The 23115-nt window shown below is 43.4% G+C and overlaps 3 protein-coding genes across 4 annotated transcripts; all 3 read left to right on the forward strand.

The window, feature by feature from the left end:
- The first annotated feature begins 7870 nt into the window (after positions 1-7870).
- On the forward strand, positions 7871-8998 carry LOC124680924 (RING-H2 finger protein ATL16-like). Its single transcript, XM_047215945.1, has one exon. It carries the CDS (start codon positions 7895-7897, stop codon positions 8789-8791), a length of 897 nt encoding a protein of 298 aa, XP_047071901.1. The 5' UTR covers positions 7871-7894; the 3' UTR covers positions 8792-8998.
- An 8704-nt stretch (positions 8999-17702) lies between these two features.
- LOC124650685 (LOB domain-containing protein 29-like) lies at positions 17703-18616 on the forward strand. Its single transcript, XM_047190172.1, has 2 exons — positions 17703-17981; positions 18254-18616. The coding sequence occupies exons 1-2, from the start codon at positions 17703-17705 to the stop codon at positions 18614-18616; spliced, it is 642 nt and encodes a 213-aa protein (XP_047046128.1).
- A 1479-nt stretch (positions 18617-20095) lies between these two features.
- On the forward strand, positions 20096-23104 carry LOC124680936 (bet1-like SNARE 1-1). Of its 2 annotated transcripts, none has more exons than XM_047215953.1 (6): positions 20096-20185; positions 20296-20374; positions 21692-21839; positions 22516-22572; positions 22649-22708; positions 22791-23104. In XM_047215953.1, exons 2-6 carry the CDS (start codon positions 20361-20363, stop codon positions 22878-22880), a joined length of 369 nt encoding a protein of 122 aa, XP_047071909.1. In that variant the 5' UTR covers positions 20096-20185; positions 20296-20360; the 3' UTR covers positions 22881-23104. The 2 variants fall into 2 exon arrangements, with proteins under 2 accessions (XP_047071909.1, XP_047071915.1); XM_047215959.1 differs by having other exon boundaries at positions 20106-20185; positions 20268-20374.
- Positions 23105-23115: the final 11 nt, after the last annotated feature.

A 23115-nucleotide genomic window follows, 5' to 3' on the forward strand; every position in this document is an offset into this window, starting at 1 on the left:
ATGGAATTGATCTTGAAGATGGTGATGGTGGTGATGATGGTGCTCGATGAAGATGTTGATGGAGATGTCTCCCCTACGTTAAGGAGGAGTGTTGATGACGATGACATCGATTTCCCCTCCCTTCCACCTGCTCATGCTTCATGCTACAGTTTGGTGACGACTTTGGCCTCTCCCCGATCTGCCTGGAAGTGCGTGGCATTATGCGAGCAAGTCACCAAGCCGAATCGATCCAAGCAAAGAAGCTAGATGTGACGTTACTGTTTTAATTTCACATACGAGAATCCCTCGTGTTGATTGCTTGCTTGCGCAGCCTACCTTTACACGTCAAGCGTGTGTGTCCTCTGTTGCTAGCCGCATCGATCTTTGCTATAAAACCAACATCTTCGGTTCCAAGATTGGCTCGTACTTGCAGGCCGTGCACGGCCATCACCTGCGCGACAACACGCCATCATGGCCATCGCGGACAACAACTAACCATGGGTTTACCTAGCTTAACGGTGTCGAGTACGGCGTACTGGGCATCGTGCAGGGGCAACCAGTCAGTAAGGCGTTCTTGTCTTAATGCAGGTCGGCTAAGAGCGATACCTTAAACAACCCTCCGGACGTGAACCGCAGCGGTGCCGGCGACCCTAGGATCACGATTGTACATCGACAGATCGGTGGAGGTGGGAAGCGAGGAAGAAGTAGTGGAAGTCACACGGTTGTACTTCCTTTCGATGACGTACTTTTCGGGTGTGTTTGGATCCCAGCCAAAACTAACCGTTACAAAATATTGGCTTGCCCTTGAAATTTGGTAGGCATTTGGATTGTAGCCAACGAATTGGCTCGCCCAGCCCGCCAACCCACTTCCCGTGTATTTCTTGCCAACGAGCGGGCGATTCCTGGGCGCTCAAAAGCTCCGCCAAAAAATTGGCAGGGTGGTTTGCCCTTCTGATTTGGTGGGTCCCATGTACATTTCATTTTTTTATTGCCGCTAAGTGCATGCAATCTGTGGTTCTGATTCTAATTAATTGCTGGTCTCCACACATTAGCGAGAGCACGCACCGTGATAGGCCGCGCGTGTGGCAACTTCCAGCCTGTGTTAACGTTTTGCTTTTTTTCTTTTCTTTTTGACTGCGTATTAGTATAGATCTACTCAATTTCTACAATATATGTAGTTATACGGTGACAAAAGGAAAGATCTATGTCTACTAAATTAGGTTGCAAACCAATCACTGAGCTATTCTGCCAATATTTTGCACAATACGATGGCTACAATCCAAACAAAACAGCTAGCCAAAATTTTGGTCATGCCCTAGCATTGGTCATGCTAAAATTTTGGTGGGGCTAGTTTGGGCTCAAACCAAACATACCCTTCGTTATTGCCGGCTCGTGGGAAGGAGCCCGCGGTTCCTCTTATACATGGTGATGTTCTCTTGCACGAACGCGTGGGAGGATAAGGCCTCGCTCAGCGACACGACGTTCCGATGTCGATGTGTTCAATTGGTAGCGTGGCGGTGGACGGCGATCGGGCGGAGACGACAACCGAGCGGCGTCGATGTTGGCCTCGTCTCAACCAGCGCTAGATGCCCAGAAACATGCACATCGTCTTGAGCATCGCGGCACCCACCGCGATCGCGGGGATCTCAGATCGATCTCTTATCACCCCGTGGATTTTCTTAAAATCAGAGGGTTTTCTCAAAAGAAGTAGATGCCATGCGTACTCACTAGAGTGATTTGGACCAATCTTGCACTCATTTGACAAGTTAGTGTACCAGTTTATCACCACGGTCATAGGCGGATCTACCACCCCTCTTGCTCGGGCAGCCGCCCAGGGCTTTCGTCGGCGGCAAGCCTAATTTTACCCATATTTTATATGTATTTAACGAAAAATAAGCACATTAAACCTGTTTGCCCGGGCTTTAAAATTCTTACGGGTCCGCCTATGACCACGGTTTACAAGTTTGTGTATGAATTTGCACATCGTGCACAAGTTTATGTATGTGTGGTGCTATTAACTCTAGAATTTACAGCCATTAACTGTACGGGGCCGTAGAATGCAGGATTAAGCGATTTTGCCAGAGGTGGGCTTGCGTCTGAAGGAATCGGCCGGTTAATCTGTATCTGTACTACTTAAAAAGAACCAGAGTGTTCCGTCGTCAACCCATACCATGGTACGTCGATGGCTTCGTCCGACTCCCCGTCCCACTAGATCATTTGCATTTTAGTCCTCCACAAAATCAAAATCAACCACGACCCGCCCCCGCTGAACCAAAATCGCCACATCAACTTGACAGCCCTCACCTCTCCGTCTCCGCTCCCTTGCTCCGGCGGCCCGGGCTTCGGATCTGGCAAGGAGGGTTCGTCCAGCACCACATCTCCCAGTCCACCGTCGACACGCAGGTTGGTGTGGGAGGCTCGCCCAGGCCCACCTCCTCCCACACGGAGAGACGACGACGGCGACCACGCGCTTAAGACCCGCGTCCCCGCCCCCATCGTCCTCCTCCGTGCAGCATGCCCCAGCACCACCTCCTCCTCCTCCAGCGCCATCGCATAGGACGACGAGGAGGGCACCAGCGCCCCTTCCTTCTCCATCCACGCCGCGGAGGTCAGCGAGGTGGGGATCGGCCGATGCGCCTTCGACGACGACGCAATAGCGCTGCTGGTCTTCCCTTCTGACGCCATCAGGTCTCCATTCCGTCGCCACCGAGTCTCACTGCCTCCGCCGCCACCCGAAGCTGGATGTGGAACTTCTCCTCGACTCAGGTGAACAAGCCATATTATTCCAATGGATGAGATCTCATATGAATTGATGGTTGATTCGTGCTTTAAGGGTTGCAATAATTTGCTATCTCTGCAAGGGCTGGCCCTGATGCATATTGAAGCAACGCAAAAAATATAAGAGCAAAATCCCCTTCATAAGAGCTGGTTATATAACAAGTCAAAACACGTTTTTGGTCGGTCCTCAAATGCTCCCCATCACAGCCGCCCTAAGCTAGCCTGGCTGATCTTACCGTTGCTGTCTCTCGGTGCTTGTCCTGCTTTAATCTGTATGAAATTTGTACTGGCATGTGATATTTGTAAAATTAGATGGATATTCCTATCATGTAGAGTATACTGATGGCAAAAATTGATCTGACAAATAGAATTTCAATTCAGCGTTTGTAATCCTACCAACTTTACGGAAATAAAAAGCTTTTTTTGTGGCATTGTGCATAGAATCCAGGCTAACTCGTGGTTGCAGGCCATATCTTATCTCGTAACATACAACTATAGTTTCCTCTCAGGTGCCACTAAAGTCTGAACCGCAACCATGCACGAGCCTAGAAAGTTTTCAGCTGCAGAGCTTGGTGAGACATGAAGAGAGGATGGCTAGGGAGTTGGCTCAGAGGAGAATTTTCAAGGCGCAACCAATACTGAAGGGGTAATTAGCATATGCAATATGTTGTCCCAACTCCCAAGACCTCTTAATTTATTTGGGAGAAAGGTTAATAATAGCTTTTAAATTTCGTTGCATGGATCTATTCCTGATCCGAGAAGAAGCGGAAGCCTGTCACTGAAGTGCAATAATTTGAATGGCATGTTCATGAGAGGGAAATTTAAATATCGGAATCTAATATTATGGTCAGTTATTTTGCCAGTGTGCTCTTTCTATTATTGATTGTGGAGCTAGGAAATAACTTTTAGTACCTCTTGAAAAAAATAGATTGATTTGGAGGTTTTACGGGGCATTTCTCTGCGATTCAGGTGAAGGAGATCACTTGAAAGAGGTCATGAGAGTAGAATGAACCTGCACATAAGGTACATAAGCATATCCTTACATGTTCCTCAGATGTTGTAGTGGTGCAAGTGCAAGCACATCTTCTACTGCTCTAGCACTTAACCACTGTGTGTAATCTGCATGTGAAGATTGATGAAGAGAAGGCAGTGAAGTAGCTGAGGCGGACCTCGGTGCCACAAGCATGGCCCCTTCCAAAGTTTGACATACTGTTTCGTCCACAAAGGTGAGAAGAAACCACCAAATCACGTCATCTACGTTGCTCAGCTTGCTGAAGTTTGGTTTTCTCACAAGCCTACGACTGGATGCAAGTTGACGAAACATGTGACCAGGCCCAAGTCACAACATCTTCACGTGAATGAAAGAGGGCGAGAAGGCACACTTTCATGAGATGATCTCAATCTGCAGCTGCTTACCATATGTAGTATATTTTCTTTTCTTTTACCCTGACGCACAAGATCATCCCCTATCTTGTTGCTGATAAATGCACATCACCGGAATTAATATTGTTGTCATTCTTTCTTATCGATATATAGGCCTCCGAATTAAATGGTATTTAGTCAGTCGACACAACTGATTCAGTGGTAGAAACACTGAGATAGGGTCATTTAGGATTGATGATTGATGTTTATTGTGTATATTAAGTCATGTTTGTGCGTTGTTAGGACCACCTTAATACTTGTACTGTACTAATAAATTTCTTATTATAATTTTTCAATATTGAAATGAATGCGGGAAGTATCTAGCTGGTACAACAAGTTTGTTTGTGTTGCATTTATATTTTGTATTCTGTCTTAAACTGTAAATAAAATTATCAATGAAAATCTGATCTTTTGTCACTTTGAGGAGGGATTCCTGGAATAATGCCAAAGCAAAAGCATATACAAATGATGTATTAATTATCATCGACAGACTATATGTGTTCACTATTTTTATAGTACTGAATTCTTGCGAATAATGTAGTATATAAATGCCACTCTTTTCATACATTTAGTGATATGTGGTAGTCTTTCTATTTATCTTCAGTATTTGTACTTACTTAATTGCCTTAAATTTTCCTCAAGTAATAATGTCAGTCTCACTGATGACCAGTGTAGAAGCAGTGGTAGGAGCAACAACAATAGAAGCAGGGTAATACTAAAGAAGTGAGCATTCTTCCCTTTCTCTATATCTTCAAGGTAGTAATACTTAGGATGTGCTCTCGCTATAGTAAACAAATCATAATTATAGTATCCTCACGATGTGTGCAATTAATGAAAATACTTGATTTAATGATTGTAACAAACTGTTGAGATTTACAAGTCCTCAAGATTGCTTGTTTTCTTGATCAGGTGTCGTTATTCCGGTGGTGATATAATTGGGCCAAGTAGTTTACCTCTGCTAAGCGGTGTCGTTATTCCGGTGGTGATATAATTGGGCCAAGTAGTTTACCTCTGCTAAGCGAAGTGGGCAAGGAGTTCCGGAAGGTCAAGTGGAAGTATATGGACGTGCAGCTCAGTAGGAAGCTAAACTATCCATATCGCTGCAACTTCAAGTTAGTTGGGTCTAATGGATCTAATAATTTTGATGGGCAAACGGTGCAATGGCACAGTAGAAAAATGTAATTCAAGAATGTAGAATTTTCAATTTTGTGGAAACTTTTGATAATTGAATCATATGTTCAAGAAATATCTTCGGTGGCTGAAACACAATGGTTTTGTGTGAGTAATTCCTATATGTTACATTTTTTGACTGAGATTAGGTGTTTGTTTACCGGAATCTGAAATTGTCTTGTTGTATACCAATTGTTGTTGTTCGGGCATTTGGTTGTTCATCCAAGCCATTTTATATGATCCCATGCATCGAAAGGCCTGGTCAATGAATACTTTGTTGGAAAGCCAATATTGAACGGTAAGTCAATGAATTGCATTTGTCCTTCTCAACAAACAGATTGTGTAGAAAAAGAAAGCGTACCTAACAGATTAACTTTTTAGTTTGTTGCAATGACGCTGTATGTCTACGGCCTTCCCAAAAGGTCAAATGGAGTACTGGTACTATTCTACTTCCTCTATCTGTAAAAGGATATCTTAGATTTATCTAATTTTAGATTACAGATAAATCAAAGATATACTTTATATGGACGGATGAATGTAATTGTTGCAACACACATTACACTTGACTATAATATTTATGAAACAAGTTTTTATTCTTGCGCTTCTTTTCATCATCTTCAATACTGGTTATCTTCTGCGATCTTTATTTTTCTTACTTTTTTAAATATCACGATAATATATATCTCGTGCAATGCACGGGCACTCAGCTAGTCGGTTATAGTAGTAAATATGATTCCTCTCAGCTGTGTACGTACTTGTGTTTCGGTCAAAGTCATGGTTGAGTGCGTGTATGTAGAAGCAAGGGAAGGAGCAGATGGATGCATGCGCATGTGTGAGTAGGATGGATCTGGATTGACCGCCAATTAGACCGTGAAATCCGACCGTGGCCGCTTGCTTAGCTCCGTGTTCCGACCGACCCCTAGCTTATCCACGTGCAGCCACGCTTGGGTTAGGTGGAGTGTGGCTGCGTTGACCAGCCGTGCACCGGCAACGACGCGCTGTATCATGTAATCATCCGACGGGCCCAGCTGCCAGACTCCACCCGACACGGTCGGCGATGATGGCCCGCGAGCGAAATGCGATCGCTGCGTGCTGCAGTTGCATGCGGTTGGTGGCGCCTGCTCCTTCACTTCACTTCCACGCTCTTTCTCTCTCAACGATCAACATCTCTGATCTCAAAAAAAAAAAAAGAAACGATCAACATCTCCCACCTGACTCCTTCATGCGCGTGTTTTAGCCAAGTGTGGATCACTTTTACGCTGCCTAATGAATAATGAGTGCTCTTTCTTGCGAAAAACCACCTATCGATAAATCATCAACAGTATAAAAACACCAAAAGCATTAGAAATTGTATATAGGTTTTTGTCTCTTTGAACCATCACCTAGCGACGACCACGAGCACTGAAGCGAGCCAAAGATGCGCCACCGTCCGTCCTCATTCCCCCATCACCGAAGTCAGGTGAAGCTAATCCAAGTAGAAATTGCGGTAGTAGATAGACGAAAGTAGTCGTGCTAAAGCTCTAAAGAACAAACGAGTATCAATTGTCGCCAACGATGAGAATCGTAGATTAAAAGAGCCAAACATGTAACCACACCGACGATGGATTGGATCCCAAGAGATTCACAAGACACACAACTCCACGACCCTTCCAACGACGCTACTAGGAGCACCACCGGAGAAAGCATGCGGCGGTGAAGACATTTTTCTGCCTTGAGGGTGTAGCCATCGCCTCAACATCCGAAGAAAACACTGAAAAACAACATAACAAAGAACGAAACCTCACTTAAAAACAACACAACAAAGAACAAAACCTCTCGCAGACGAGAGGCCGTGGGTCCCCATGTCTCCAAAGCCCCAGGGTCACTCATCAATTTCATGACCTGACTCTCTCGCTCCAAGCAAAGACCATCCATATCAACAGACAACTCAATGAAATGGCTCACTCTTGTTCACAATAGGCAATGCAAACTTCCAGAGCATTGCCCATTTGTTTTTGCAGGAACACGACTCATGGCAATCTGGCATGTACTATTGGGAACTATAATTCTATCTGTACAATGTCTATAAGTTAAATGAAAGTTAGGGTGCTTGCCACCCCTACCCTGCGCCAAAAAAAAAAACTTACTCTGCAGGGTTTGCTGCTTAACGAGTGTTGACTACTCCATCCAACTGGTTTCGTTTCCCACCCAATACCCATGCGGCAATGATCACCGACGCGGACGCGACTGCCTGCGCGCGTGACATGGTGTGTACTAGCAAGAGCAACTTCGTTCTTCAAAAAGTCTCCCTTGGCTGGTCAAGTTGGTTGCTAAAAAGGTCAAAACAACACGCAAACACGAAGGCGCGCGCAGTGGCCTTGTCGCTGACCGACAGATTCCTTCTCCGGCACTCGTCAATGGAGCGGAATATATAATCACATACACTCTCTGCTAGTCCAGTCGTCTTCAACCCAACCTCAGGCACTCATACGTCAAAGACCCGCATTGCTCGATCTGCAGCTGCAAGAACTACACCGCCAGTGGGTCGACTCGCTCAGCTAGCTCCATGGGCGCCCCGGGCACGCCTCAGTTCCCGGGCAACAGCTTCGTGATCCTGTCCGTCTCCGTCGTCGGCATCCTCGCCACCTCCCTCCTGCTCCTCGCCTACTACCTCTTCCTCACCAGGTGCGGCTTCGCCTCCTGGCGCCGCGACATCCACGACGACGTCGTCGCCACGCACCACCACCACCACGTCGTCTACGCCCCGGAGCCCGCGCCGCGCCGCGGGATGGAGGAGGCGGCGATACGACGGATACCAACGCTCCGGTACCGCAAGCAGCAGCAGCCGTCCTGCCCACAGCCCCTGCAGGTGGCGAGCGAGTGCGCGGTGTGCCTCAGCGAGTTCCAGGACGGGGAGAGGCTCCGGAGGCTGCCGGCCTGCCTCCACGCCTTCCACATCGACTGCATCGACGCCTGGCTCCAGGGCGCCGCCAACTGCCCGCTCTGCCGCGCCGCCGTCGACTCCGGCTCCGTCTGCCAGCCGCCCCACATTACAATCAACCACATCGACATCGTCGCCGTCCTCCAGGCAGACGCGTCCACCGCCAATGCCGACGCCGTGGTGATCGATATCGCCTCGCCGTCACCGGCAGGCAGGGGCAGAGGCAGAGCCAGCAGGATGAGCATGGGCGACGAGTGCATTGACCCGAGGAGGGACGCCGTGCAGCAGCAGCCCATGAGAAGGTCAATGTCCATGGATTCCTGCAACGACAAGCACCTCTACCTCGCTCTGCAGAAGGCCCTGCGGCAGCCACACCACTCCGCTGCCCTCTCGGAGGACGGTAGCAAAGGGGAGAGCAGCGCCCCCGCCAGCCGGCAATCATCAGGGAGGTTGCGCCGATCCTTCTTCTCCTTCAGCCACGGCCACAGCCGGAGCTCCAGAAGTGCCATCTTGCCCATCTGACATTTGTGGCTCGTACCCAACTGTACATTACTCTGGTTGAACCTTTTTTTTAGATCAACTCAGCTAGTTGAACCTAGACTAGATGATATACTCAATCAGCTGGCACATTACGTACCCTCTATGATTTTTTCTCTGTTTTCGTGATCGCTTAGCCAGTTTTCCACTCTACTCGGAACGAACTGATATTCAGTCAGTGATGCTGAGCAAGTAAATGGAATACTCAGTCTTCCTAATGATTGACTAGATAGCAATACCATACCATGTCCATGTTTACTCTAGTACCGGCTCGACTAACTGTATCTGAAACACCCCGCGAAAAGGAAAAAAAAAACTGTATCTGAAAGATAAAACAGATGGCTCAAAGCCTTTGCACTCTCCTAAAGATAAAACATCAATCTCAAACTTTCTCAGTAACTCCTTGAGACGATAAATTGAGGAGAAATCCAAAAATAAAGATTGGGTACGAAGGTACGAGGAGGTACGGCCGCGGAAACACATGATAATCGGCTAATAGTCAATGAAGCGCCAACAAAACGCACAAGCAAACCACATAGACGAGCATGAAGGCTTCATCTTTGAAAGAACAAGATGAAAAGGGACAAAGGTCGTATGAGTTCCAGTGCTTTGGCTAAACCAAACGCCGGCTTTCGTTCCTGCTGTGGGAATTCAGTTTTCACTTTCCAGCTCAAAAGAAAATGAGAAAAACAAAACAAAAGGAAAATTTGGCAAATGAGTTCAAAGTTTAAAGGTCAGAGGTGTTGGCCTCGGAGGTAAGGCTGGCAATGGTTTTTTTTTATAAAAGGGCATTTCATTACTTAAAAGTATTAAGTATTACACTCAACATCTGCATAACAACGATGCACATAATCGCACGGACACTGTAAGTTGAGCACATAAAACAGGACTCGATACATAAGACATGGCTCAATACATCGATTCCTAAGGGGAAGGTGGTCCAACCCGAAGACTATGCAGCTACCCATGCATGTTGATAATATAATCCTTCGCCGTATACTCCAACCGTGTAGACACCTCCATAAACAGGTCTCGTTGTCCATACGTTGCAGAGACGACCATGAACGAAGCAAAGATGTGCATCGGTAGATAACCTGCAAAAGAGTAGAATTTTTATCATTAAACACATTGTCATTTCTATATAGCCATAGCTACCAAATAACGGCAAGCGCTCCCACCCTAATAAGCATTTTAAATCTATGATCCACCCAATTACCGAATATATTATAAAACTACGTGACAGATATAAGGTAAAACCTATTTGGATGATTGCCCATATAGATCTAGCAAAATAAAACTGAAAGAAGAGGTGCTTAATTGTCTCATCCCGATGACAAAAAACACACTTCTTACTGCCGTGCCAATTGCAATTACCAAGGTTGTCTTTGGTAAAACTGACCCTCTCGCGAAAGTACCACACAAATACTTTTGTGTTTAGCGATATCTTCATTTCCCGCATCATATTATTATTGACTATAGGCTCAATGGGTTGAAGCAAGGCTCTATACATCGAATCCACAGAAAATAGACCATACTCATTTAGATTCCATCGAAACACATCGGGGCCTTGCGACAATCGGACAAAAGCCAAGCGCTGGAGCAATGCATCCCAACATGCAAGCCTCGGCCCAATGAGATCTCGTCTGAATGTCACGCTAGGCAGAGAGGTACCCATCACCATAGCTAAGGTATCTCCTTTATGATGCACAATATTGTATAAAGCCAGATACTGTTTCCGAAACGTGGTATTTCCCAACCATTTATCCTCCTAGAATCTTATCTCTAATCCATCCCTGAGAGAGAAACAACCATATGAGAAGAAGTATTTCTTTGTCACCATAAGGCCAGCCTAGAAGTGGAAATCCCCGGGTTTCCAAATAACTTGAGATATCGCTTTTGAGCCAACATATTTTCCTTGCGGAATAGTTTGCCAAACCCCATCCTCCGTAAGAAGCTTTGCTAGCCATTTACCCAACGAGTGTTCTATTCTTGACCTCAAGCTAGGTCATGAACACCAAGCCTTCCTTTGTCCTTGGGACGACAAACCACACTCCATTTAGTGAGCCGATAGTTCTTTTTCTCACTATCTTCTTGCCAAAAAAATCTTGGTCAGAAATAATGAAGATGATGCAAGACTCTTTTGGGAGGAAGAAGGAGATCATATACATACCATGTTTGTCAAGACTGAATTTATGAGCACCAACCTCCCTCCCAGAGATAGTAATTTTCCTTTCCAGTCCGCCGAGACGCTTTTGCAATCTCTGCTCGACGTGTTTCCATTCGACTAAAGTAAGTCTCCGAAAATGAATCGGGATACCGATGACGAGGCGGTTCCTCGGCAATGCCCACCATGAGGGGCTTGGGTTTTAGAGAAAGGCGACGATGGAAGTTCCGGGAGCGAGGCGGTACACGACGTACCTGTGTTCACGTCCCCGCGGTGGAGGATCGCTACGTCCCGCTAGCAATCCGGTATATGGAAATATGTGTACGGTAGGGCCGCCATAGGCGGAGTTGTTGGATCTAGTCTAGTTCTAATCCGCGGGTTGCGGTGTCTAGGCGTGTCGCCTCTATGATTATGTTTCGAATATGCGTGTCCTAAGGGGTGCCCCGCCCGGCTTTATATATCGGCCAAGCTAGGGTTTACAAGAGTCGTAGTAGGATTCGTATTGGAGTCTTCCATCCTTGTAGTCCAAGTTGAGATGCGTGCGGAGTCCAACTTTGTCGAGTCATTGTGCCTGGTCCATCTTGATAATCTGTACCGGGTATGGCAATGTCGAGTACACGAAGGGTTATGCCCACATCAACCGAGGTAGCTAATTGGAAACTGGCCTAACCCACAACCAAAAAGTTTGGCATATACGTCGGCGTTCTCGTCCTGGGCCTCGCGAAAACAAAATAGTTCACTCTTATCGAAGTTTATGTTTAACCCAAATAATTGTTCGAAAGTTGATAAGATTAATTTCAGGTTTCTCGCTTTATCTAAGTCGTGTTCCATAAAAATAATTATATCGTCGACGTACTGGATAATAGATAGACCCCCATCCACAAGATAGGGAACCACCCCTCCAATTTGTCCATCCACCTTTGCACGCTCAATAAAGTCATATCCTTATAGCTCCTGCGCTAGACTGGAACAGTGTTATACCAAGAGAAACAAGACTTTCAGCAACTGTGGAATAAATCACAGCTAAAATGTGGAAAAAGTTAGCGGTCCTAAAATATTTCATCACTATAAGAGGAATACACTTTAAGATAAAAATGGAATTGAACAAGAAAATAAAAATCATGACAAATATATGAATCTGACTTAAAATGAAAAGGAAAAGGGAAATACAAAAAAAATGGAATGAAACATATGAAAGAGAAAAAATTGAAGAAAATAGAAATAAATGGGAAAGAAACATGCGAAAAAATAGAACTAAGGGGAAAAAAGAAATAAAATAAAAAATGACGAAAGAACTAATCTTTGTTAAAACAAGTAGTCCTCATCAAACAAAAGAAAAACAACAGCCGCAACGAAAACTAACAAAGTTGTTAATGAGGACCAAGCCCACAACATTGAACTCTTAAGTGAAACTTGTGCACAACATCGCGCACGCCGGGACGCTTCTATTCACCACTCGAGGCGGGAGGGATAGCATCCTATGTGCGGTGCTTTCTTCATGGGCCGCTCCCAATGAGGCACAATAACAAGATGTGAGCCTAGCTTATTTGGTTAAGTAAGTAGATGAACTCAGGCACTTAGGTTTAAGTTACCAAAGATGCAAATTTGGATTCTTATAATTTTTTTTTAAATCGCTCTAGGGATTTTCCCTACCGTATTTTTTTTATAAAATGATGTACAATAAAAGGAACTTCTTTTAGAAAACTTACAACCCTCTTGGCATGTCGTTTTTAATACCGAGCGGAGCCGGTTTTAGTGTGGACTCGGTAGGTCCATAATAATTACCCCGATTTTGACTAAAATATAGGAAACCAAGCGGAGCCTTATTTTAAATATAGATATTTTTAAATTTATGAATATTTTTAAAGTGTAAAACTCCATCTGATATTTTTAAAATATAATATTTCAAAATCTGAGTGTTTTTAAATCATGAACATTTTAAGCCAAAAACCAACAAAAACCAACAAAAAAACAGAAGCTGGAAACAACTGCCACGCTAAATGGGCTGGCCCAGCGCGAGCGGCCGTTTGAGCCGAGCTCAACGCAGGTCACATTAGGCGGCAAATAGAGTTTGCCCGCACCAGGGAGCATTCTCCATGATTTGCCAACTGAGATCATATATTAATGAGCCCACATAAACTAATGTTTGATGGGCTGAAGTAATGGACCATGTAATTTAGCCCATTAATCTACGTATATATTCTTGAACTATTCCCTTTGTGCGCTTGTGCTGCCTTTTTCAGAGGATAACACAAAATGGCAGTAATACACAGTAGATCATCTGTCATTCAGTTCATTAGAGAGAGAGCGCACAGCTATTCGGCAAAACCTGGTTTGCAGTTACCTGGAAGCAACATCATTCAGCAAACAGTTTGACTGATTCGAGAATGGCGAGAATTAACACGAACCCAACAGTCATATCTTGCCTAACAATTCTTCTAGGCAGGCACACGGTCCTCAAATAACAGGAAGAACGAAGACAGTAAACAACTATTGTCCCTGTTAAAAAAAAGTAAACAAACTGTCCATTATCATCAGGGGTACCGGTTCTGCACTTCACAGGGATTCCAACAAGCATGCATTGGTTCTTGCACAGCACTTTCAGTTCTCCAACTCCACGTGTACACTGCCCACAACTTAACAGATGATAAATAAGAAATATATTAGCTTTCAAGTGTCACATAATCACACTACGAGCAACCGGACAACATAGACTAGGCTAGGGAGGTCAGAGCTGGTGCTGTTGATCCACAGCGGGACAAGAAGCAGTTAGTGTCTACAGCCCATATATGGCCAGTCAAGATTGCATGCGTGCGCGTTGCTTGAGCCGCTAAGCAAACGCCCACAAGATGCTTTACATGGTATGGCCAGTCAAAGAGACCTACCCACTCTTGCGGCATGGATTAATGCAGGCAATGCAACGCAAGTAGCTTACTTGAGCTCTTTGTATGCCGCATGTGCCGTGGTCTTCAGCTCTACTTGAATCCAAGCTAGGTTGCTCCATCGCCATCACCAACATGAAATAATATTTGGCATCAAATCAGCCTCTCGAGCTCATGGGGTTCGGAAGGAGGCATCAAATCAGCCTCTCAAGCTCATGCCTCCATGTAAGTCAAGCAAGCATGTCTCTATCCTATGCTGAAAATGTAAATACTAGCTCACCTGTTTACAGTAATGGCGCCAATTAGACAGCCGTGTAAAAACCAGCAATGCACCGGCTAGAGGGACGAAAACGACCTGACCTTGCTGTGGCTTGCATTCCTCCGGCAATGGCAGTCAAGGGGGCCCTGAGGTGTTCCCTGCAACTAGCAAAGAGTAAAGAGTGTGCGACCAGGAAGCAGTAATAACAGGTCGGTGCCAAGAGTATGCAGATCGCATAGATCGATCTGGACAGCAAGATGTGTGATCGGACGGTTGGAAACAACTAGCACATACGTATAGCTTGAACCCAGCGAGAGGAATGGAGGAGCCGGAGAAGAACTGCCTCCTGGTTTTCAGCAAGGATGATTGAGGCATGAACACTTGTTTTCTGCAAGATGTGCCTCAGGTGGAGCCCTGCATGCAGAGGTTGAGGAATTTATTTTGGACAAGGAGATGATCAGCATGACATACCAGCCATCAGTCTTAACAAAGACCAGGGATACTCATATAAGCACATACTTACAGCTAAACATAAATTTAGGCTGGCTAATTGCAGATTACTCCCATCTTAGTCATGAAGTGGTTAGTCAAATGAAGAGTGCAAGACAAACGGATGTCCTTTCTGAATGAATGACTATAGCAATCATGCACACACGTGCACTGTGGGTGTGATCTGTCTATCATCTTGACACTTGACCGGTCTTCAAGTAAGTACAAATCATCTGCTACACAACTGCTAGTTAATTTCGTGTGTGCGTACAGTTAACTCCAGCTTACAATATTTCTCTCTTTTCTTGTCCTATAGTGCATCTTCGGATGGTGACAAATTTGACCACCAACAACATTCCGTGAAACGAGCATTGAGCGGCACCTGACGTTCACATTTCAATTCAGACAAGAATAATAAATTTCGATGATATTGTTAGCTCGTTATTCTATTATGGTATTATTCTGACTATCTGTATTGCAAATTTCACTCTTCACATAGCAATGGCGGCAATGTGTAATTTTCACTCCCTCTGTCTCACAATTTAAGATGTTTTGGCAAGCTAAATTTTTTGCTTGCCAAAACGTCTTACATCTTGGGACAGGGACTCAGGGAGTAACAAGTAATGTGAAATTTTGGATTGGTGAGTTCGATAATGCATAGCCGATTTCTCTTCTCACCATGGAAAAACGTGATAAGAGGAACCATATCTGTTAACAATCAGCTTATAGTTACAGCAGAATACACATACAACTCAAGCCATTCAGCTTAACTGGTAGGGCCGGAGTGGAAGATTACAACTCATAATCAACCATCTTGTTACCTTTACAAACATCAACAACAGAGTCTTTTGTCCCAAGCAAGTTGGGATAGGCTAGTATGTTACCCTTCTATCGACTAATTTTTCGTAATATAGTAAATGCCATTAGGTGGTTTCTAACTGCTAACGCGTGTTATGAACTTATGATGTCCCACATAAGCATTCTCTCCCATCTAATTCACACACCAACAGGGACATGGTTAGTCATGGAGGACCCAAATGCCTCCACCTTATGAGAAAACATGATGCATATGATGGTAGTAATCATGAATTATTAAACTAATCACATATGGTACTAACAGATCAGCATGTAATCATAAAGCTCCAGAAATAATAAATGATTTCCAACGGTTCCACTTTTAAGTTCCCAACTCACTGACCACTTCACTTGGTTCCCTGCCCTTCTCTGAACCCCAGAGAACATGATGATGCACGCACACATAATAACATACAGTTTGGGCTTTGAGGGAAAAGAGTTGCACGTGGGTCTTTTGACTCTTCTCATATATGTATGCATATCTATTTTGAATTTTTGGGTCTTTTGACTCTTTTCATTTGAATGAAAAACTTCGTGTTGAGGCACTATCTTAAATTTGGACAAATATCTTCCAGTAAACAAATTAAGTATTGAGTTTAAGGCATAACAGTGCTTTAAAGAAAGAAGGGGTAAGGTAAAATAAACAGAACAGATGAGATTTTTCATGTTGTGAGGTAATTTATGCAGCAATGTAAGCTAAATATTGAGTTTAAGAGCATTTTTTTTGCCAAGCTTTGAGTAATATATCGTCAGATAATAATTTTATTTAGTACATGTTGCAGATTGCCATATTTTTTGGGTCTTGCACTTCTGGGCGTTCTGTGAGTACAGGATAATGAGTAAAAATTTAAATACCTAGAAAGACCAACTTTAATCAGACCAATCAAAATAATGTTTCCCTTATGGACCCTGTCAACCAACCCAGCAACAATACGTGTCAAATCAACTACCAATAAAGTACACTGACTTATGAGCTGTACATAAGCTGTCAAGTATGTAGAGAAGTTTTCATTCACTCTGGTGATCATTGAATCAAAAAGACCAAGTATTATGCTCTCTTTTTGGTAGAAAATAAACTTAATTCAACATTCATTGATAAGCTAATCAATATGAGCTAAAAGTATAATTAAACTCGAATAACCAGTACTGCAACATAATAGGAATAAGAAAAATAATAGAACCAGCTCAACGAAAAGATCGACATTAGGAAGAGCAGAGCACCACTAATTGTGATTTGCTTGGTATACAGCAAAACTTAGTTGGGAAGAAGAGAAAGACACTAAAAGTAAATACACACCATTGGTTTGGCAGGTAGTGACTACAGATTACTTATTTTCAATTTGTATACTTATAATTATCTGTAAAGTAGAAACTTAATGTGGGTATGCTGCTTATTAAAGATTTTAGTGTTGTTATTTGCCAATATTGAAGTACTATGCATTGATGGAGGAATGCATAAATGCTAAAGAACCAGAAGAGAAGTGACTGATCAGTTCACGAAATCAGTGGAGCCTTGATGAGAAAAACACTCTATAAGGTAACTGCTGTTACTACTATAATTCCATGGAAACGGAACAAAGAATTCCACCTGCAAGGGCACAAAAGTAACTTTTTCTGTATGCTTTAGGCACAAGGAAACATAGTAGAGTAGAATAGAGATCCACAGAATCGACCTGTTAAGTCACATAGGTGGCACATAAGATTGATGGAAGTGATTACTGAACCTAATCATGTGGCATATCTCTGACAAACATTAAGGGCAAGACGCCCAAACAATCTAACACGCACTTTGATATGAGTACAGTTCTATACCAAATATTTTTGTTTGACACCCTCCTACTAACATAATATCTCTCTTATTCCATCTATTTTGAAATATGTGTTCTTCTCTGACTGAACTTGTAGAAACACATGCTTAACATGCCACTTAAAGAAGAGTGCCGTCTGCGGACTACATATGCATTTAGCGATCAGTAAAAAAAAATTTCCATTAAATTTTATGTCGTTAGTGTAAGTATATAGAGCTGAAAAAACAAGCAAGTAATGACTAGAAAGAGCAAACTTAAAATAATGGAACTTGTAGTCCACTAGGGAAACCAAGATGAATTAATTATTTGACAGACTAGGCCAATCACAGTGTTGGGCTGTCTATATAAATGGGAGAGAATGATCAACTGATGATTCATATATCATAAGCAGCAGGGAGTACGAATAAGACCAACACCAGCAAAAACAAGCAAACCAGGGATGACAGGACTTAGCTCACCGTGCGGTGCCTGCAAGTTCTTGCGCAGGAAGTGTGCCAATGGTTGCGTCTTCGCCCCATATTTCTCCCATGAGCAAGGAGCTGCACACTTTGCTGCCATCCATAAGGTCTTTGGGGCGAGCAATGCCTCAAAGCTCCTCACACATCTCCCTGCAAGTGATCGCTGCGAGGCTGCAGTCACCATGTCATACGAGGCACAGGCCAGGCTCCGTGATCCAATATATGGCTGCGTTGCGCATATATTTTCTCTGCAACAGCAGGTAAGCAGGTTCTATATTAGTATTTAAGGCTAATTCAGCTACAAATTGTAAATTAGTTTAAACCTTGAAGGATCATAAGAAAAAGTTGTGTTAAAATTGTGCCAGATATGCAACAATGAATCGAGTGCAAAGTTGTAAGATGAACTATCATACTGTTATCATGCATAGCCTTATTAGTCATTTAGATAGTTCATGCAAAAAATAACTCACAGCATACACTGCAAAAAAAAAGGTAAGACTGACAATTCGCATTCCTTGATATATTTTGACAGGTGGTCAATCTGCAAGCACAACTGGAGTCTCTCAAAGCTCAGTCACCACAGGTGTATCGAGATGATTCTTCGATCTCAAGACATCAAAAGAACAACTGTGGAAACATATGTAGTCACTACCAGCAAGAAGAACAACTCCTTTTCCATCCAACAATGCCAAGTAATTCTTCAATAAAGAACGAGGATCAGTTATACTCTTCAACTGAGCACTTCACTTATACCTCAGACCAATCTGCGCAAGGGTATGAGACAGATTTATGCATGCCTGACTACAGCAGCACCAATCCTTCTTGCTCTGTGCAAGGATACCATGACATGGAGGACCTTCAGTCAGTAGCCTTCGCCTATCTCAACCAGGCATGACAAGACAATCGTTTTGGTAGTTACGTGAAGGATTCAAACAGTTTTTGTAACAATAACTTAGTGCGAATCAGTTTTATAATACAGATATTGAATTACTATAACAAGCAGAGTGATGATGTAGTAATTTTGCTCTTGACAATGTCTACAACTCAAGCTGCACGTTCATAGTCAGTGAATATGACATATGGTTTCTGCAGTAGTACTGAAATTTATCGGGAGCATAAACAGTACATGAATTTTGACCCACAGAAAATAATTTTACAGTGAAATAATACAACATGGAAAAAACGATAAACCTACTAGTACATTTTTTAAGTGATACTACATTTTGGTTTTGATCTGGAAGTTGGATGCTCAGTCTACTAGAGGTGAAGAGATGTATATCTGCCGCAAGTGGAACTCAGTAGACTGAAGGCTTTTAAGTGTTAGAAGCAAACATCCTTGGCAACTTCTTTACTTAGTTTAAAGGATAAACCAGTGGTTGTGTCAAGTTGTTATTTCCGAGACTAAAATACAGCCACAAATCCACATCTGGTTAGGAAAATAAATGACGGCTCAAAGTGGAGATGATAAAACAAGAAACATGGAGGCAGGTTTTCATGCACTGCTGAGTAAGTAACAATTGAGCAGTCATTAAATCAACCAGGTTTATTTCAAGTACCTCTGCCGCTTGTCTGAACAAACGTTTCAACCTAAATTGCAATATACTTTGACTCTATGTGCTACTGCTTATATGATCAGCAGGGTTCAGCTTTATGAGTTAGTCCCGTTCATTACATTATGTCATGTTGCATAATTCAGTCTATTTGGAATTCCTACTTCACATGTTCGTGAGTTCGTCGTAGAATGCCGAGAACTGAAGACGGGACATAGGTGTTCTGGGGTTTTCGTTTCGATAATGCGAGAGAAGGGGACCAAGATAATGATAACAGTATTCAAAGCAGTAGTTGGGGAGCGCCTTTGCTTTCTCATTTCACAGGTGACAGATCGTATGCACAAAACAAAGCTAGCGTTGGCCGTTGGGCAGGTAACTGCACATCAAGTGCAGTCATGGAGGAGCAATTGCTATTTGCAACAACAACAAAAAATCCATCACGATGAAATGAGTAAAGCTTAAGGATGCTAAAAGGTTCAGGTGATGTGACACTTGACAGAGCATCCAGCCCTTGCGCCTATCGTCGAGCAGGTGTTGCGCATGGAGACTGGGGACTAATACGTCATAAGCAACCGGTGTACGTGTTTAGGAGATTGGTTAACGCACCTGGAAGTTTTCCATTGGGCGCCGGGCAGCGTTGGGGGTGGCTGTAAGCTGCCAGGCCTCTCCTCCGGCGCCGTCGATCACCGGAGGCGGAGCCATGGCTGTCGTCTGTGCTGCGGGCCGAACAGGGGTGGGCCGTGATAACTGATAAACAACGGGTAATGGGCCAACAATATACTAGGGCCGAGAAGGTGTGCGAGAGAGAGAGAGAGAGAGGCACTCCCACTACCAGTTCTGTTCCGCCTCCACTGAGATCTCCCTCCTCGTCTCGTCGGCACCGGCCCCGGCACCGCCACAGCTCTCCCCGCAAGGTTCGACTCCGCGGCGAGAATTCCCCAATCCGTGTCTCACTTTCTCCTTTCAGAATCTGCGTTTGATTCGCTTATTCCCCAGGTTAATTTTTCTTGGCGGGATTCCCCAGGTTTAATTCGTTGATTACATCCTTCTCGTCGCCAATCGGGTTGGAATCACGCGCGCTTCTTCCCGATGAACTCCAGGAGGTTAGAATCCTTAACCCCGTGAACCTCCAGTTGTTGCACCTCGGCTGAGATTGCTGGCGGGAGGATTGTTACTGCTTGATTGTGCTAGAGTATGGTTTTTTTGCTCAACATTTAGGGCATGTCTGTGCCAATCCGATGCAGCTCAACATTTATGTGCCAACCCGATGCAATGTGGCTTACATCCTCGTTAGATTGGTATGCTTTGCCGAAATGTTGTATGCTTTACTGAAAGATGGTAACATGGAACTGGGCACCGAATAACTGAAGAACTTATCTGAATAGCTGTTCCTCCTTTGTGTATGCCAAATATTACCGATGAGTTTGTGACTTCTGTAGCGTTGGTTAATGAATTTCCATCTTCTGTTACCACATTTCCTTAATTCGTTTTCGCAGTCACGTTAAAGATTTATGTCTCATTGGACTAGAATAGAAAAACAACCAGTTACAAGTACATGACGCAGAAGAAAATAGGGGCCGCTCCAAGGAGTTGGCCCAGAAATTAGAAGGGGAACAAGTACATCTCTGTTGAACAATTTGAATTATTCATGTTTCTTTGATTCTGTTGTTTTGCTTTGTTTCAAGGATATATACTTGAACATGAGTTGTCGGTCTCACTATATGTAATTGTTTACTATTCTCCCATCAGTTCATATTCTTTCTCAACATAAGTGGTTCCATACCAACATCAAAACCAACTAATGGCTTCTATCGGAGAAAAAAACTAACGGCACAGGCGGACTTTTACTAGCTGACACGTCAAATATTTTCCGTTCCTACTAAAATCGCTAGTTTCCTATGAAAATTTTGGTGTGAGTATTCGCCTGCTCTTTTTAGCCTTGTCGTGGCCTTGGCATGGCTAGCAACCTGTGTTTATTTGGTATTATTAAACTCTTATTCTTAATAGAATCTACACGTCTCCTGCCTCCCACAAAAATATGTTTGTTCTTGTGTGTAAACTGAGATAGAAGTTTATGCCCGGAAGCTCGTCTTGATTCTAACTAGTATGCCTACAAGCATGAGCCTTTTCTTTAGTGACTAACAGCATTGCTCTTCCATCTTTTCCCAATTTACCATGTATGACTCATTTTCTTTCAGTTTGATCAATCGAGTGTATCAAATGGCTCTGTACACAAACAAGCTAGATACAATGAGATCTTGACAATTTTTCATGTTATAACATGCATTACATCCATGAAGATTTAATAAAATTGAAACTCCAGATGATTTATAGCATGGGGTGGAAAATGCAACCAGTTGCGGAGTTGCGAAGAATCCGCACTTGAATTAATGAGTATTTGTTCAACTTTTTGTTTGTAGGGATTTCCGCAGCCACAGAAGTGCTTTATTTGATGGTATTGAAGAAGGTGGTATCAGAGGCTCTGTATACTCGTCTCGTGAAATTCATGAGCATGAGAATGACCAGGCTATGGACAGCCTACATGACAGAGTCAGCATTCTCAAAAGAGTATGTAAGCTATACTTCAGTTCTCGTGAAGCCTGCTTGACACAGTGAATTAATTATGGTGCAATACAAACTATCCACCATGATTTTAGAACCTTTGAAAGCAAGAACTATTAGATTGACTAGTTTTGAGGCTTAGCTTGAGCGAGGGTTTTGCACTTTTGTATAACTCTACTAATAGTACACTGCATATTTTCTAGGCATCTAAGACTGGTATCTACATAAAATTGAACATATATTTTTTACTCATGAACATGCATGGAAATGGCGTGCCATTTTCATTAGAAGTTGATCACCGAGATAGCGCAAACCAAGTACAGCCAGCTCAAAACAAAAACGAAGCAAAATAAAATAAAAGACCAAAGTAAAGAGAAACTGTACCAAAGCAAAATTGAACAGATCTCATTTATAAGTCCACATCTTGCTGGGACTACCAGGGCACAAGATACATGATCTATCTGTCATATAGGATTAATTAATACATACTACATTCAGATCTTAGAGAGTGCACTTATTGGTGTATTTCGCTATCTGGTTGGCACCTCATATGGGTGTTTGATGTCATTCTGTGGTGCATCATTCGGCTGTGAAGATTCCGTGAATGCACCAGATAAAAATGTGTCTCAGTCTTTGGTGCTAGGTGTTAACAGTGGGTTCTCTGAATCTATTGTCTTTTCAGTTGACAGGCGATATTCATGAAGAAGTGGAGAATCATAACCGGATGCTGGACCGGATGGTACTTGCTTCCCCTAACATGACTATTTTCCTTTTCAGTAGCAGTATGACACCCTGATACATTCTTTGCTGTTTAGGGTAATGACATGGACACCTCCAGGGGATTTCTTTCTGGCACTGTGGACAAGTTCAAGATGGTAAGTATATCCATGTCCCTCTCTGCAGATCAGCCTACCCCTTTAACTATTTGTTATCCTCAACAAGAACTTCATGTGATAGGTTTTCGAGACAAAATCAAGTCGCAGAATGGCTACCATGGTGGCCTCCTTCATCGCCGTCTTCTTGCTTCTATACTACCTGACCAAATAGATGCATAGCTTGGTCCTTCATTTCGGTAGCTTGGTCATGTTGCCTGCAGCGCATGCAGTGTATATCACTATATTTGCCTGACTATGTGGTGTGATTTACATTGGTAGATCTTCTCGAACTGTCGATCATGAAGCTAAGTGCTGCTCATGCCACGCACAGTTTCTCCAGACACACTTGAAGATGTTCTGAAGCCTTGAAATCGAAGATGTGCTATGAGGGTGATATATGCCCTTGT

This window comes from Lolium rigidum, chromosome 1 (genome assembly GCF_022539505.1).
Source record: "Lolium rigidum isolate FL_2022 chromosome 1, APGP_CSIRO_Lrig_0.1, whole genome shotgun sequence".
NCBI lineage: Eukaryota > Viridiplantae > Streptophyta > Magnoliopsida > Poales > Poaceae > Lolium > Lolium rigidum.

Bases quoted from the DNA above. Each gene is read 5' to 3' on its own strand.
- LOC124680936 (XM_047215953.1), top strand. The intron at 21,840-22,515 runs GTATGTAAGCTA...TTGTCTTTTCAG, and splicing joins GAGTCAGCATTCTCAAAAGA to TTGACAGGCGATATTCATGA. The intron at 22,709-22,790 runs GTAAGTATATCC...TTCATGTGATAG, and splicing joins CTGTGGACAAGTTCAAGATG to GTTTTCGAGACAAAATCAAG.
- LOC124650685 (XM_047190172.1), top strand. From the start codon at position 17,703: ATGACAGGACTTAGCTCACCGTGCGGTGCCTGCAAGTTCTTGCGCAGG. The intron at 17,982-18,253 runs GTAAGCAGGTTC...ATATTTTGACAG, and splicing joins TATTTTCTCTGCAACAGCAG to GTGGTCAATCTGCAAGCACA.
- LOC124680924 (XM_047215945.1), top strand. From the start codon at position 7,895: ATGGGCGCCCCGGGCACGCCTCAGTTCCCGGGCAACAGCTTCGTGATC.